This window comes from Felis catus, chromosome B3 (assembly GCF_018350175.1).
Source record: "Felis catus isolate Fca126 chromosome B3, F.catus_Fca126_mat1.0, whole genome shotgun sequence".
NCBI lineage: Eukaryota > Metazoa > Chordata > Mammalia > Carnivora > Felidae > Felis > Felis catus.
The window spans coordinates 115,045,505-115,059,483 of record NC_058373.1 but is presented as its reverse complement, the minus strand read 5'-3'; the positions used below and the strand labels follow the sequence as shown (position 1 = coordinate 115,059,483).

Genomic DNA, 13,979 nt, shown 5'->3' with positions numbered 1-13,979 from the left:
AGGAAAGTTAGGCATGTTCATTAATCCTTTCACCTGTAGCCTCACAACCTCAACCTTGAATAAAAATCACTCTGAAATTTGCAATAGATTTGGTCTATGAATAATTCAGCAAGGCTCTCAACTCGGGAAGTATTCGGTTTCTGATGCTTTTTAACCTACAGGAGACAGTAGATAGCACGCCTTGGGGAAGCATCTGCTTAAATTTGAGTGAGTAGATGGGAGGAAGGAGGGAAGGAAGGAAGGAAGGATAAAAGGAAGGTGGACAGGGAGGGAAGGAGAGGAGGGGGAAAGAAAGTTAAATATAGAACAGATTTCCTCCTTTGAGTAATCTTAGACCAAGGACTTTAGCTCATGCCAGGTATCAGGCTCTGGGGGAAAAGCTGTAGTCAGGTTGCGGGAGCTCTTGGGTGACAGGCACCCTGCCTCCCAGGGCAGCTGCAGGAGTATAATGCCTGAGTATGGAGCTTATCCATCATGGAGTGGTGACCCCAAGCAGGAACCCAGAACCAATGTGCAAAACTCCTCCTGGAATGCCCAAGGCTACAGGACCATCCCCCCTTTTGGCTTGGCATTGTCTCAAGACTAGAAGGGATGGAAGGAAAGAGATGGGGACTTGGGTCCAAAAGCTGAGCTCCAGTCCCAGTTCTACCTTTCATGGCAGTAGGACCTTGGGTGATTCACTGGTGTGTGATATGAAAGGATAATGGGATCTGGCTAGAGATCTCATATCCTCCAACCCCAAACCATCAGAAGACAGACAAAATGCAAACTATTACTGAAGTGCACCTGCTCTGGTGGACCAGGCTGCCCCGTGTAAGGGGGCCCTTAATGTAGGCTGAGGGCTCACTTAAGGAGCCATTTTTCTTTTCTCCTAAATCCCAGAATGACTTGGCATTCCCATAGTAAAGAAAGGTGAGTTCCACAAAAAGCATACCAAGGAAAAGTGAGTTAGAATTTCTGTCCAAGATTCATGCAAAGGAGGTTCCTTCTCCATCCTTCATGCTTACCCAAGGAGGAAAGTCTCTGGGCATGAAGAGGAGTCCAAGGAGGCACCCCTCCCTGTCATGTAGGCCTAGAGCATTACCTCCTTCCCTGGATACCCAACCAGGCCTACCATCACCCTATTCCTTAGGGAAGGGAGAGGAGAGTAGACAGGGCTAGGCAGAGTGGGGTTTCAAGTTTCTCTTGAAATCAGCATTCTCTGACCACTGTTTCTTCATCTTTAAAATGAAAATTGTAGGGTGCCTGGGTGGCTCAGTTGGTTAAGCCTCTGACTTTGGCTCAGGTCATGATCTCACGGTTGGTGAATTTGAGTCCCGCTTCGGGTGAGCCCTGCTTCTCTCTCTTTCTCTCTCTCTCTCTCTCTCACCCTCTCTCTCTGCCCCTCGCTCACTTGCACCCTTTCTCTCTCAAAAATAATAAATGAAATGAAATGAAATGAAATGAAAATTGTAAAGGCACCAGCCCTATTTCCTCATGGGGTGCCGGGAGGGTAAGCTGAGCCAATGGAGGTAGACATCAATGGCAAGGAGTCTCATTAATAGGGGTTATCTTCGTTGAGGCAGCCAGTCTCCACTTTGGCAAGCCCTTGCTGGACTGGAGATGGACAGTGAGCCGATCCAGGGAGCAGCGGGCTCCCTGGAGGGGCACACTGTGTTTGAAATCAGTCCCTGTCTGCAGGCTGCCTAAATGCCTATTGGGAACGAAACACCCTCTTGGGACCCCTTGAGGAGCAACACTCCATGATAGACAATCTGGTACAGGTTCCGGTAGGTGGTTGCAGGGAGGTGGTTGTATGTGTGTTTCAGAAGAGTCCTACAGCCTCCTCCTCCTCCTGGCCTCCTCCTCCATCTTGGGCCCGGAAACTCAAACTTGACCCCACCTGTACCTTTGCCAACCACTCCGCTGGGGCTGAAATGACCCAAAAAGCTGCGCTTTGTCTTTCTGTGGCTCTTGGCAAGAGAGGGCTCATTTATAGGCGAATATTCAAAACATTCCAGCCTCAGTGTTTTCCTTAAGAGCCTCCCGGCAGCCCGTTGCCATGACAACCATTGCTGACCCGCCTTCAGGAAGCCAAGGGAGCCGGGAGCCGAGGAAGGATGTAGTCCTCCTGCCCCTGCTGCTCCTCGACATTGCTCACCCCATGATGCCACAGTCCTGGCAGGTGGCACTTCACACACACACACACACACACACACACACACACACACACGCAAAGACAAGCAGAGAGAGGACCAACATCCCGGTGGCAGGGTCTCCAGTTCTAAGCCCCGAGACCCGGTCCCTGTGGCTAATAACTCTGATTCAGAGTCTTTTCCAGCCTCACGAGAGCCGATACGTTCTGTCATGGCAAGAAGAAGTGTCCTGATGGGCCCTCCCTCTTTGCCGCTGAATTCTTCTCAGCTGCCTCCCGTCCTCTTTTCCAGCCCCATCTGAAGAAACGCCTTTCCCTCTCTATCTGGATCTGCAGAGCTCTAAAATGGAGAGAGTGTACCTTGCTCCCAAATTCTGTTCATCTAGGAAACGTTAGAGAAGCAAGAGGAGACAGTGGGGGTTCAAGGCATACCAGGAAGTCAGGAATACCTCACAGAACTCCGACAGACATGGTTCACATGGAAGAGAGGTAGCGAGACAGAAAGGGGCTGGCCCACAAAGCTGGCCAGAGAGGGGAGACAAAGTGGGGTGCTGTGCTCCTCCCGGCACTCACAGCCCCCCCACCCCGGGGCTGCTGCCAACAAAAAATGCATTCAGTTTCCCCTCAGGTGAGAGGCAGGCATGGACCTAGAGTCCCTCCCTTTCCTAAGGATTTCCCCCCAATATTAGGCCTCGGTTCCTTAGCCCTGACTTACAGGCTTTACCCTGAATACCAGATAGAACAAGCTGTGAGGGTGTGTGTGTGTGTGTGTGTGTGTGTGTGCGCGCGTGTGCACGTGTTTGGAAGGAGAGGGAGAGGCTTTCAAACAAGTGGCTTAGAAATGTCCCATCAGACGCAGTGAGCGTGAGCAAGACCACTGTCACTCACTCAGGGAGCATTCACGCAGCGCAGACCCTGTGCCCTGTTCATCAACACGATGTAGTGTTTGTACGAAGCTTTAGAGTTCACAGAGCTCTTCCTTACTTCTGCTCTCTGGATCCTCCCCACAACCTGAGGTCGCAAGGACAAGCATGACGGCTACGTTTACATTTGAGGCGTGTGCATTTACAACGGAGAGATCCAATGCCCAGAAATGTTAAGTAATCTGCCCAAGTCACACAGCCTGTAATTTGGTAAAACCCAAACTCCTGCACAGGACATCAACTGCCCCCGCACCATTGCTCCGTTCTGTACCCTGGAGGCTGGAGCTGTGCATTCCTGGTCACTAGCATAGTCTACTGAGCCAACAAGCCCGTCCCCATCCCCCACCCCACCCCCGCCCCAGCAGGCAGAGAGGCAGAATCGGCGGTGCTGAGTGATCGGGCTTTACAGGCACTCCTGAAAAATCTCTGCTTCCCAAAAAGATCTCAAGTCGAAAGTCACGGTTTAGGATAAGCACCACAACTCCTTTAACCTTATTAGCGCCCATGGGTCACTTGGTCTACCAAACACTGATTCCCAGCGGGGCTAATATTCTGAGTCATGAAGCATCTTCCTATCGGGTGATGGGCCTGATGTTCAGGTCAGCACCCCCAGAGACATGACGGCAGGACAGGCAGGTTGGTGTTTTTGTTTTCTTTGGGGAGGCTGTGGGCTGCTGGGACCCTCCCCCATTTCTACAGGGTTGCTCATCGCGTATAGCAGGACTACTGGTTGCTCCTTAGTGTTCATATTCACCTCTCACCCTGGGCGCTCAGCCAGATGACATGTCCCTCCCCTGCAGGGGATGAGGCCATGTGACTGAGTTTCCACCAATTAAATGAGAACAGAGGTGCTCTGGGCTACTTCCAGGCACAATGGAAATTCGTATGGATTGCTGGAGACTGTAACCCCAGGGCAACCTTGGAAGCCTCCAGCTGGTAGCGAAAGGTGACTGTCATAGAGATCCCTGAATGACATCTAAAGGACTCTCCACAACGAAGCTGAACCACCAGGCTCTGGACTCTTATTCCCTGTCATCTCCCTGGCACAGGACAGAGCTGGGCACATAGTACATATTGTCCAATTTACGACATCATGGAGTATAAGGCATACCATTATTTTATACACCACTAAGAAATCAAAAGGGCTGCCAATCAAACGATGACGCTATGCTTTCACTCAGACTTTTTTTTTTTTTTAATGTTTTCAACGTTTATTTATTTTTGGGACAGAGAGAGACAGAGCATGAACGGGGGAGGGGCAGAGAGAGAGGGAGACACAGAATCGGAAACAGGCTCCAGGCTCTGAGCCATCAGCCCAGAGCCCAACGCGGGGCTCGAACTCACGGACCGCGAGATCGTGACCTGGCTGAAGTCGGACGCTTAACCGACTGCGCCACCCAGGCGCCCCTCAATCAGACTTTTTATCTTACACTTATTGAAACAGTCCTTTTAGATTGGATGAGTCATAGATTTTCATCGTAAATCACTCTTGTGCATAAAAAATGAGAAATAGCAGTGAAAAAATGGGCTGAGGTATTTCTAGAGTTTCTTCTCATTCCAAATCTGACACCTCCTCGTTGACTGAAAATCACAATGACCATCTTTTCTCACATGCTGCTATCCTCTGAGGCTTCAAGAGTCTTGATGATGCAGCATTTCTCAAAAGAATCCATAAAAGAACTAAGTGTCATGTGGACTGGGCCCTGCGGCCAGCTTTATAAATTCTGTGGATCCAGCTGTATCACAAGTGCCCCCAAACATGTCAGATTCACCACTTCCCCGACAACCATGTGACTCTTACTTACTAAAAGCACACTCTGCGGGGCGCCTGGGTGGCTCAGTCGTCGGTTGAGCATCTGACTTCATTCAGCTCAGGTCGCGATCTCACGGTTCGTGAGTTTGAGCCCCGCATCGGGCTCTGTGCTCACTGCAGCTCAGAGCCCGGAGCCCGCTTCGGATTCTCTGTCTCCCTCTCTCTCTGCCCCTCCCCAGCTCACGGTCTGTCTCTCTCTGTCTCTCAAAAATGAATAAACGCTAACAAAAAAATGTTTTTTAAAAAAAAGCATGCTCTGGGGCACCTGGGTGGCTCAGTCAGTTAAGCTGCCAAATGTTGATTTATGCTCTGGTCACGATCTCACGGTTTGTGAGATCTCTCTCTCTCTCAAAATAGATAAAATAAACATTTTTCTTTTAAAAAAGCATGCTCCATGAGTATTTTGGGATTTTTTTTTTCACCAAACTATTGGCATACAGTCTACACATTTTGATGATGGGATGTCTGAGGTCTGCAAAGGCAATGACAACCTCACTGAGATTGTCTTGTGGTCAGCAGCAATCACGAGATGCTATCAATTTAAAATATATCCCAGGGCGCCTGGGTGGCAAAGTCAGTTAAGTGTCTGACTTTGGCTCAGGCCATGATCTCATGGTTGGTGGGTTCGAGCCCCGTATCAGGCTCTGTGCTCACAGCTCAGAGCCTGGAGCCTGCTTTGGAGTCTGTGTCTCTCTCTCTCTCTCTTTGCCCCTCCCCAGCTCACACTCTGTCTCTGTCTCTCAAAAATGAATAAACGTCAAAAAAAATTAAAAAATAAAATAAAATATATCCCAAATTCACCCCAATTTCAGTTGAGCATCTGACTCTTGATTTTGGCTCAGGTCATGATCCTGGGGTCGTGGGATCAAGCCCCACCTCAGGTTCCATGCTAAGCGTGGAGCCTGCTTAAGATTCTCTCCCTCTCTCCTTGTGTCCCCCTCCCCTACTCGTGATCTCTCTCTCTCTCAAATTAAAAAAAAAGTCTTAAATAATAATGTAACATAAGATAAATTAGAACACATAATAAGAAGTCCTGAAATAGGACAGATCTAGTATTGGTTAACTCAGTGACGACTCAGTAAGGACCAAGTCTCCCTGCCATCTTTCTAGAGGCACAGCTGCCATCATGGTCACAAATTGGCTGCCTTATTTCTCAATTTCATATCTAGACATCAAATGTCCAGTGGACAAAAAAGGATTACGTCTTCTCTATGACTCTAAAGGTGGAAAAGCCTGTATCAGAAGTCCTCCAGCAAATTTCTCATCTCATCAGCCACCCTGGGTCACATGTCCATGCCTAACGCAATCCCCCACAGAGAAGTGGTGATCCCCAGAATTACAGAAGGGTTTTGAGAGCATCTAATTCCACGCCTCATTGTTCAAAGCTTGCCCCTCTATTAGGATGAATCACTGTTTCTATAGCATCATCCTGGCCTCTAGAATCCCAGCCCAGGGGCTTCCCATTGGCTGCCTCTGCATCCCAGGGAGGATGCTTCTGTTCCAGAGGACACTGTACTGGGCAGCGTGGGGGAGGGCAAAGGAGAATGAAGGGCAAGAGACTGCCGGCCTAGAAGCGGTTGGAGGCGGCAAGCAAAGGCCTGGTTACTTTTCAAAGTTCTTAGGATGAGAAGCTCCAACCCTCAGGCCCTGCTATCTTTGACTAGCCAGCCCTTCAGAATGGAAAAATTCTCGGGAAACTGTCCATTACCAAGCAGCTGAGTCAATCCCTTAAGAACCTATAAAAGATCTGAGTGCAGACTCTGGGGTCTAGAACAGAGAGGAGCTCAATATATTTGCTGAAAAAAAGAAGGAAGAGGGGTGCCTGGGTGGTTCAGTCAGTTAAACATTCGACTCTTGGTTTTGGTTCAGGTCATGATCTCATGATTCATGGGTTCAAGCCCCACATCGGGGTCCTCACTGACAGTGGAGAGCCTGCTTGGGTCTCTCTCTCTCCCTCTATCTTCCCCTGCCCCGCTCACTCTCTCTCTCAAAATAAATAAATAGACTTAAAAAAAAATTTTTAAAAAAGGAGAAAGAAATGGAAGGAAGGAGGGAGGGGGAAAAGAAGGAAGAAAGAAACCCACTAAAAATAAGTTACATGTGATTATTTACATATTTACTTTTAATATTTTACATCTCCACATATGCTAGAAAGAACACTGGCCATGAACTCAAATGCTTAAACTTCCACTTAGAAGCTGTGTGACCTTGGGCAAAACTCCCTTAACCTCTGTGGGTTGCAAGGAGAGGGATGTTGTGAGGACAAAAAGGAGAAATCAGTGTGAAAGCACGTGATGTATTACAGGTTTAATAAATGACGGCTCAAGCGGAGACTTTTGTTTCCTATCTTAAAGGGGAGAACAACCAGGAGATTCATCACCAGTAATGCCCTCCCCCTTCTCAGGGAGGCTTAGCTCACTTTCCCACCAGATTCTGCAGGCCCAGCACAGAGCATGCTGCCACCTGCTGGGAAGACGGGGGAAGTGAATTCCAAAGCGTCTTTTCCTACCAGGCCATTCTGAGGAACAACCTGGAAAAAAAAAAGGGAAGCACAGGGATTCAACCTTCCCTCAGCTGTGACTCTCTTATCCTCTACGATAGTCAGGACCCTCATGGTTGGCCAACAGTTTCTCAGAAAAGTAAGATTTCAATCCATTTTTTTTCTTTTTAAAAGTGAGTGACAGGACATAATGCAGCCTTAAAAAGGAATGACATCTGATATATGTTACACTGTGAATGAATCTGGAGGACAGTTATGCTAAGTGAGATAAGATGGTCACAAAACGATAAATACTGTATGATTCCACTTTTATGAGGTATCTAAAGTAGTCAAATTCATAGAGACAAAGTAGAATGGTGGTCGCAGAGGCTGGGGGGAGGAGGAAACAGGGAGTTAAGGCACAGAGTTTCAGCTTTGCAAGATGAAAAGTTCTGCAGATTGGTCGCACAGCTATGCGAATACACTTAACACTTATATGAACTCTACACTTAAAGATGGTCAAAATGGGGGGGGGGGCGCCTGGGTGGCTCAGTTGGTTGAGTGACCGACTCTTGATTTCAGCTCAGGTCATGATCTCCTGGTTCGTGAGTTCAAGCCCCGCATCAGGCTCCTTGCCATCAGTACAGAGCCTGCTGACAGTGCAGAGCCTGCCTGGGATTCTCTCTCTCTCCCTCTCTCTCTGCCCCTTCAGCATGCTCTCTTTCTCTGTCTCTCTCTCAAAATAAATAAACTTTTTTTTTTAATGGTGAAAATAGTAACTTTTATGTTATGTATATTTTACCACAATGAAAAAAATAACAGTAAGTAACAGAGATAATAAGCGCACAGGTAAGTGCTTGACTTCACGCAACGGAACCACAACAAATATTTGTTGAATGAAGATGGAAAGAAGTGATGCTGACAGATGGTCTCAGACACCAGGATAAGCATGAGAATAGACATCTTTCCTTTCCCAGGGTGGCCTTCCCAGCGACTAATTAGTCACAATTGCCTTTTCTTTGGGATGATAAATTAGCTGTCTTTCCTGTTCTCCTCTCAACACTAAAAGCTTCTGACAATGGCACCGCATCAAGCGCAACATGAGCCAGAACATCCTTCCTTCCTTCGAACTGTGTTTTTGTGATCAGTGCTGGTGGCGGCAGCAGCCATATTTCTGTTGATTCTGAGGCTGCAAGTTCCCAGTTCGTAGAGCTTGAGAACTGCAAGGGCTCTGAGCAGCCTCGTGAGATTTCTCTCCTACCTAATAAAAATATATACATATTAAAAACGTTTTAAATGGTGACTTATTCAAAGCTACAGAGCTGAGACCTGACCTTTCACCGTTGGAGACCCCCACCCCCACCCCCCCCCACCCCCCACCACCCCCCCGCAGCAAGCAGCCTGCGGGACAAGTCCCTAGAGGAAAGTTTCTCCTGTGGTCAGTGACATTCCAAGGCCCATCAGCCACAGTTCTTGCCAGGATAACAGGACAGGTTGAGTCTGTTCATAGCAGGACCCTCAGCCTAGAGGCAAGGATTAGATCCTCCTTTCGGGGAAGTAAGACAGAGCGCAGAGAATGAGCCCCCAAATGCGCTATCAGCTGGCTCTGTGTGGCTCTGCATTCTCCTGGAACCTGAGGTGGAGCCTCCTGCCTTTTAATTTTTTTTTAATGTTTATTTAACATAAAATAAGTTTTTGATGTTTATTTAACATTAAGACAGAGTGCGAGCAGGGGAGGGGCAGAGAGAGAGGGAGACCCAGAATCCAAAGCAGGCTCTGAGCTGTCAGCACAGAGCCCAACGCCCTCCTCACATACCCTGCGATCCTGACCCTAGCCGAAGTCAGATACTTAACTGATTGAGCCACCCAGGCGCCTCGAGCCTCTTCCTTTGAGCAACCTGTCTCGACTCACCTTCTCCGCCTGATCACAGAGTCTCACCCAGAAGCAAAGCCAGAACACCCCCTGCTCCTTGCTCTCCAGGGGTGAGGGAAGTAAAATAAGTCAGTAGCTTCCCCCCAAGAGTCAAAGCCATAAGGTTTCTGAATTTGGGGAGCCCTTTGCAGCAGCCTGGGGGTCTGAGCAGCCCCATCCCGGCTCACCACAGAAGCAGAAGATCCCCCAGGGCTGCTGGCCTTTATCTGAGGGCTCCAGAGCAGCCCCCTTTGTCTGGTGGGTTTAATGACTATCTTCCAGTTAGACCAAATCTGACACAGGCTGGCTCCCTGAGACTTGAGCAAGTCAGTTCCACCATCATCATTTACTGTGTGCTCCAAATTTTACTCAGATGGTACCTGAATCACCCACAAGTTGCCCAGGTCATGGTGAGGTGGGTGGAATAGGATGGGGGGGGGGGGGGAGGAGGCAAGAGTTACATCTCTCCAGAGACAAATAGAGGCAGTAGATCCTTCTCAGAAGCTGGGAGCTGGGAGCTGGGATCTGAGAGCTGGGCAGTGGGTCAGGACCTGAGTATTTCACAGATCTCTTACCCCGTCCATTAACATACTGTTGGGGAACAGCATTACACCCAGGATGACCACAGAACTAGCACACAAACTGGGACATCAGGGACAACAGAAAGGGGAGTCATTAATAATTATGCTGGGAAACAATACAAACCAGGACACTCCTGGGCCTGATGACAGATCAACCATCCCCAGTGAGGAAATATACCAAATAGGAGGAGAATCTTGTCATTACCATTTCTTGCTCTCTCTTACATGATTACAAAACAAAAACATAAACCTCTCCTCTTCAGAGGAGGCATGCTGTCAATTTCCAGTGGGGATACTGATACCAGCAAGTCATAAAACTAGGTGTGCTTTGTCTCCCTGAGGTCATTCCCATCCATGTGGTCTACTCCCTTTGGTCAGTGCTCAAATCAGAACCAAATCCAGCTGATAGTCCTTGTTACATGGGAACAGCCAGGACCTCGGGGTGGGAAGACAGATTTTTCAGTTAATTATTAGGAAGCCACTTCCAGGAGGTGCAGCAGTGGGGAGTATTTCCTTCTATGTAGGGGAAACGTGCTTGCTTATTAAGACTACACGCAGGGAATTGCACAATTCCACGTTTGGCCTGCAGGGGGCAACATCTCTCTAGCAATGACCAGACTACAAGCCCTACTGCAGGAAACACATTTAATTGGCCAAGGAGTAAGAGTTTTATTAAAAAAAAAAAAAAAATCAGATCAATACATTTCCAATAAGTAATTCCCACTGTGATATATTTTCATATAGAGATGTTTCTCTTTTTCTATTTACAGTGTTAGGTACAAATAAATACTTATGGACTGATCAGTTTGTTGACAATAACCCAGACTTGCCCGAGGCATGGAAAGTACAGGGTGAAATGGTAGGAAAGAAACTAGGGATTGGTAAATGTGCATGGAACAGCACTTGCCTTCCTGGTTAATAGCCTGCCTGGGAGCGAAAATGCATTTGAAAATTTCCAAAAGGTCTTTCTCCAAGAGCAAACCATTATTAAACTAATTCCTTTACAAACAAAAAATAAAATGGTAATCTGGATTTTATACATCTTCCTCATTTCAAAGTCCACCCTATATACATGTCAGATAAATGAGTTCCAAGTTTATGCAGGTTCCTACGTGTTTAAAGTTTTTTGTTTTTTTTTTTTAAACTCATCTTTTTCAGATGCATTGTTTCTAACTGCCTCTGTCCCTGTCTCCACCCAGATTCCACAGACTGGCTGAAGCCATCACAGTCCACCCAGGACTTGAGTTGGGTCTCCCTTAGCTTCACCAGGCAGCCTTGAGCACCGAGCAGGGCACCCCGGGCCGGCCTGGGCTAGATGGCCAGTAGACACGCATGTATTTTGAGGGGGAGGCCAGCACCTCTGCTGGGGTTTGCCCTGCAGCCATCTGTGCACCGCTCCAGACTGGGCACCTCACTCTGTTTGCCAAGCAGCAGAGAATCAATGCCTTTAATACCGCCAGCATCTATGAGCACCCTGATCCCAGGCAGACCTCCTTTTCTGGAGGGACGAATGGATTTAGGCAGCTTTGGAGGATGTGGCTAGGAGGAGAAGAGCCGAGCAGACTGTGGGTGAGGGACACACCCCACAGACAACCTACAGTGTGTTTCAGCTTCACCCTAGATGACACAGGGCCAACCAATGGCTACTGGCATTATTGCAGGGCCAGGCCCCCATCTTCCAGGGTCACATTGCTTCACTGGATGAAGCCTCTGCAGGGAGAGGAGGCAGCAAGGTGGCTAAAGCGGGGGCGGCTCAGAGGGAGACGTGTGATCCCATGGGCCAAGGGCCACCACAGCCCGAGGCAGCTGTCTTCCTACCCAACCAGGAGCGGACAATGCAGGAGCCAGGGCCACCCTGTCCCACGCCCTGAGCTTACTCCTTGTCCTCCGAGAGAGCCCTCAAAATGGCTGCTGGCTGCAGATCCCAGCCAGGGCCCAGGGCCCTAGGCACACATGCAGGAGGGATATGGGAGTGAGTGGGTAGCCCGTCAGCCAGGGCCCAACCTCAGGAGAGGAGACACCGTGGAAAGTGTGGTATGCCACAAACCCAAACGTCACTGTGTTAGGTCCCTCTCTTCCCTGCCACACGATGTGGTAAATGCTCTCAGCCTTGGCTGAGGGATGTCTATGGGTCTCAGAAGCAAAGAAAGGATTAGGAACCTCAGGGGGAAGCAGGTATCAAGGTGGGGACGGGAGTCCTTTATACACAAAGACAGGGAGGCAGCATTACAGGGAGTTGGAGTGGGCACAAGTGACAGCTATGGGCCCTGCCCACCCCAGTCCCCAACCAAAATGTCTCCACGTGCAGCCAGGCCAGGCCCCGCCTCGCCTCACCAGATAAGCACCAGGTGACAAGCAGGCAGCACCCAACTTGGGTCTGATTGGGCCTGATGTAAACCCAAGAGTAGGTTTCTGGGTGGGGGTGAGGGAGGTGCCATCCCTGTCCTATGAAGGTGAGGCCGGCCCCTAGGTGGGGGCGCAGAGGGGAGCAGAGAGGTGCCAGGTAGAGTCCGACCTCCCCCTGCCACCTCCTCCCGCCCCTATCCACTGAGAAAAGACCTGGGAGGCAGGGGTGGAGCGCCCATCACTTTCCACCCCGGGGAACCACCGAGGGCGCTCCTGGCTGGTTTGCCATGATGTGATAGATGGATTCTCGGAAGCGCTGGTCCCGGCTGAGCCTCTTGGCCACCTCCTTTAGTTCCTCCATGTTGTTGGCATCCAGCTGGGAGGTCATGAAAGACTGGGACGGCTTCACTGGGGAGACGGTGGCCGTGAGGCTGGGCCCAGGCCCCAACCCCAGCCCGCCTCCCTCGCGCCCCAGGCCCCCGTCCGGCGGGCTGCTGCAGCCAGTTCCAGGCCGCACTGCCGGCCTCTGAGCTGGACCAGCCCTTCCCAGTGCCCACCTTCCTACCTTGTCACCCTCGGCCTCTGACCACCCTCACCCCGGGAGGGCACGCGGACGGCCACACTCACTGTCATTCCAGGACGTGCTGGACCGGCGCCGGTGGAAGCGGCAGCTCTTGATGCGGCGAGTGGCCGCCTTGTGGATGTAGACGGAGTTCTTCATGATGACCGGCATCTTGGCCTCCAGCTCCGCGTTCCGGATGCACTCCTCGAAGAACCCTGTGCGCGCAGTCGGGCTGCGTCCTTCCCGCCCGCCGCGCGGCCCCGCCCCGACCCCGACCCCCCCGCCCCGTGGGAAATACGCCCACCCGGCACAGCCCCTGCCAAAGGGGCGGGACCTCGAGCCACGCCCCCACCGGAGGCTACAGCCCAGAGGGAGCCGCGCTGGGGACGTGCCGGCGGCGGGGGTCTGGGCAAGTAACTCCAAACCTATCAATGCAATGGGTCACCTAATGCACACCAGGCCCCGTTCCGGCTCCCCGGGGCCTGCCCTCCCGCAGGGGACGAGCCCTAGGACTGGGGGCTGGCACCCGGGGCCGGGGCTTACTTTTCAGATGGCTCACGTCAGCCCGCATCCTCTCCTCCTTCTCCTTGTTCCGCACCTTGGAGTTAAGCCCTTGTTCCAGACTACGCAAGGCCCCCTCTGCCTCCCGCAGACGCCTCTCCAGGTCCATGCGGACCTTCACCTCAGCCTGAGGGGGGAGAGAAGAGAGAGAGAAGTGGGGTCTTGGGGGGCAGCTGCCGTCTCCCTGGAAGCCTTCCCTGATCACCCCTGGCTCAAGCGGGGTTCCTGGCCTGCGGACTCGGATGGAAGTTAAGCACATCCTGCCTCGTGTCTTGCGCCCTTGACCAGGTGGCCTGGACTCAGTCCCTGAACCTGGCAGGTGTGTACCAATGATGCCCCCCACCCAAGCAGCAGGATCACTGCTTCCCCAAATGGTGGCTCCATCGCCTGCCCCTGGCGGGTCAGGCTGGCAGAGATCATTCAGGTAGCTGCCCGGTAAGGGATGTGAGGGAAGGTCCACCCGCACAGGCTGCTCCCAGCAGGCCCAGGCCAACCTTGAGCTCCCGCTCTGCCTGCTGCTTCTCTGCCGTCAGCTCCTGCAGCGAGTTCTGCAGCGCCTGGGACTGGCTCGAGTAGAACTCGCGCTCCTCCTCCAGGGCCCGAGAGCGCTCTTCGTTCTCCTTCATCCTGCCCGGGGCAGAGGTGGTGCTCAGGGCTCACTCGCCATC

General features: G+C 51.0%; 1 protein-coding gene across 1 annotated transcript in view; it reads right to left on the bottom strand.

Moving 5' to 3' along the window:
- Window positions 1–10,552: 10,552 nt before the first annotated feature.
- Window positions 10,553–13,979, bottom strand: part of PLEKHD1 (pleckstrin homology and coiled-coil domain containing D1) — a 31,151-nt gene continuing 27,724 nt past the window's right edge. The window contains exons 10-13 of the mRNA XM_003987777.5: window positions 13,806–13,938; window positions 13,294–13,438; window positions 12,816–12,965; window positions 10,553–12,596 (exon numbers count right to left, since the gene is read on the bottom strand). Coding sequence (XP_003987826.1) covers window positions 12,427–12,596; window positions 12,816–12,965; window positions 13,294–13,438; window positions 13,806–13,938 — 598 coding nt within the window. The 3' untranslated portion in view covers window positions 10,553–12,426. The remainder of the gene's footprint in view (window positions 12,597–12,815; window positions 12,966–13,293; window positions 13,439–13,805; window positions 13,939–13,979) is intronic.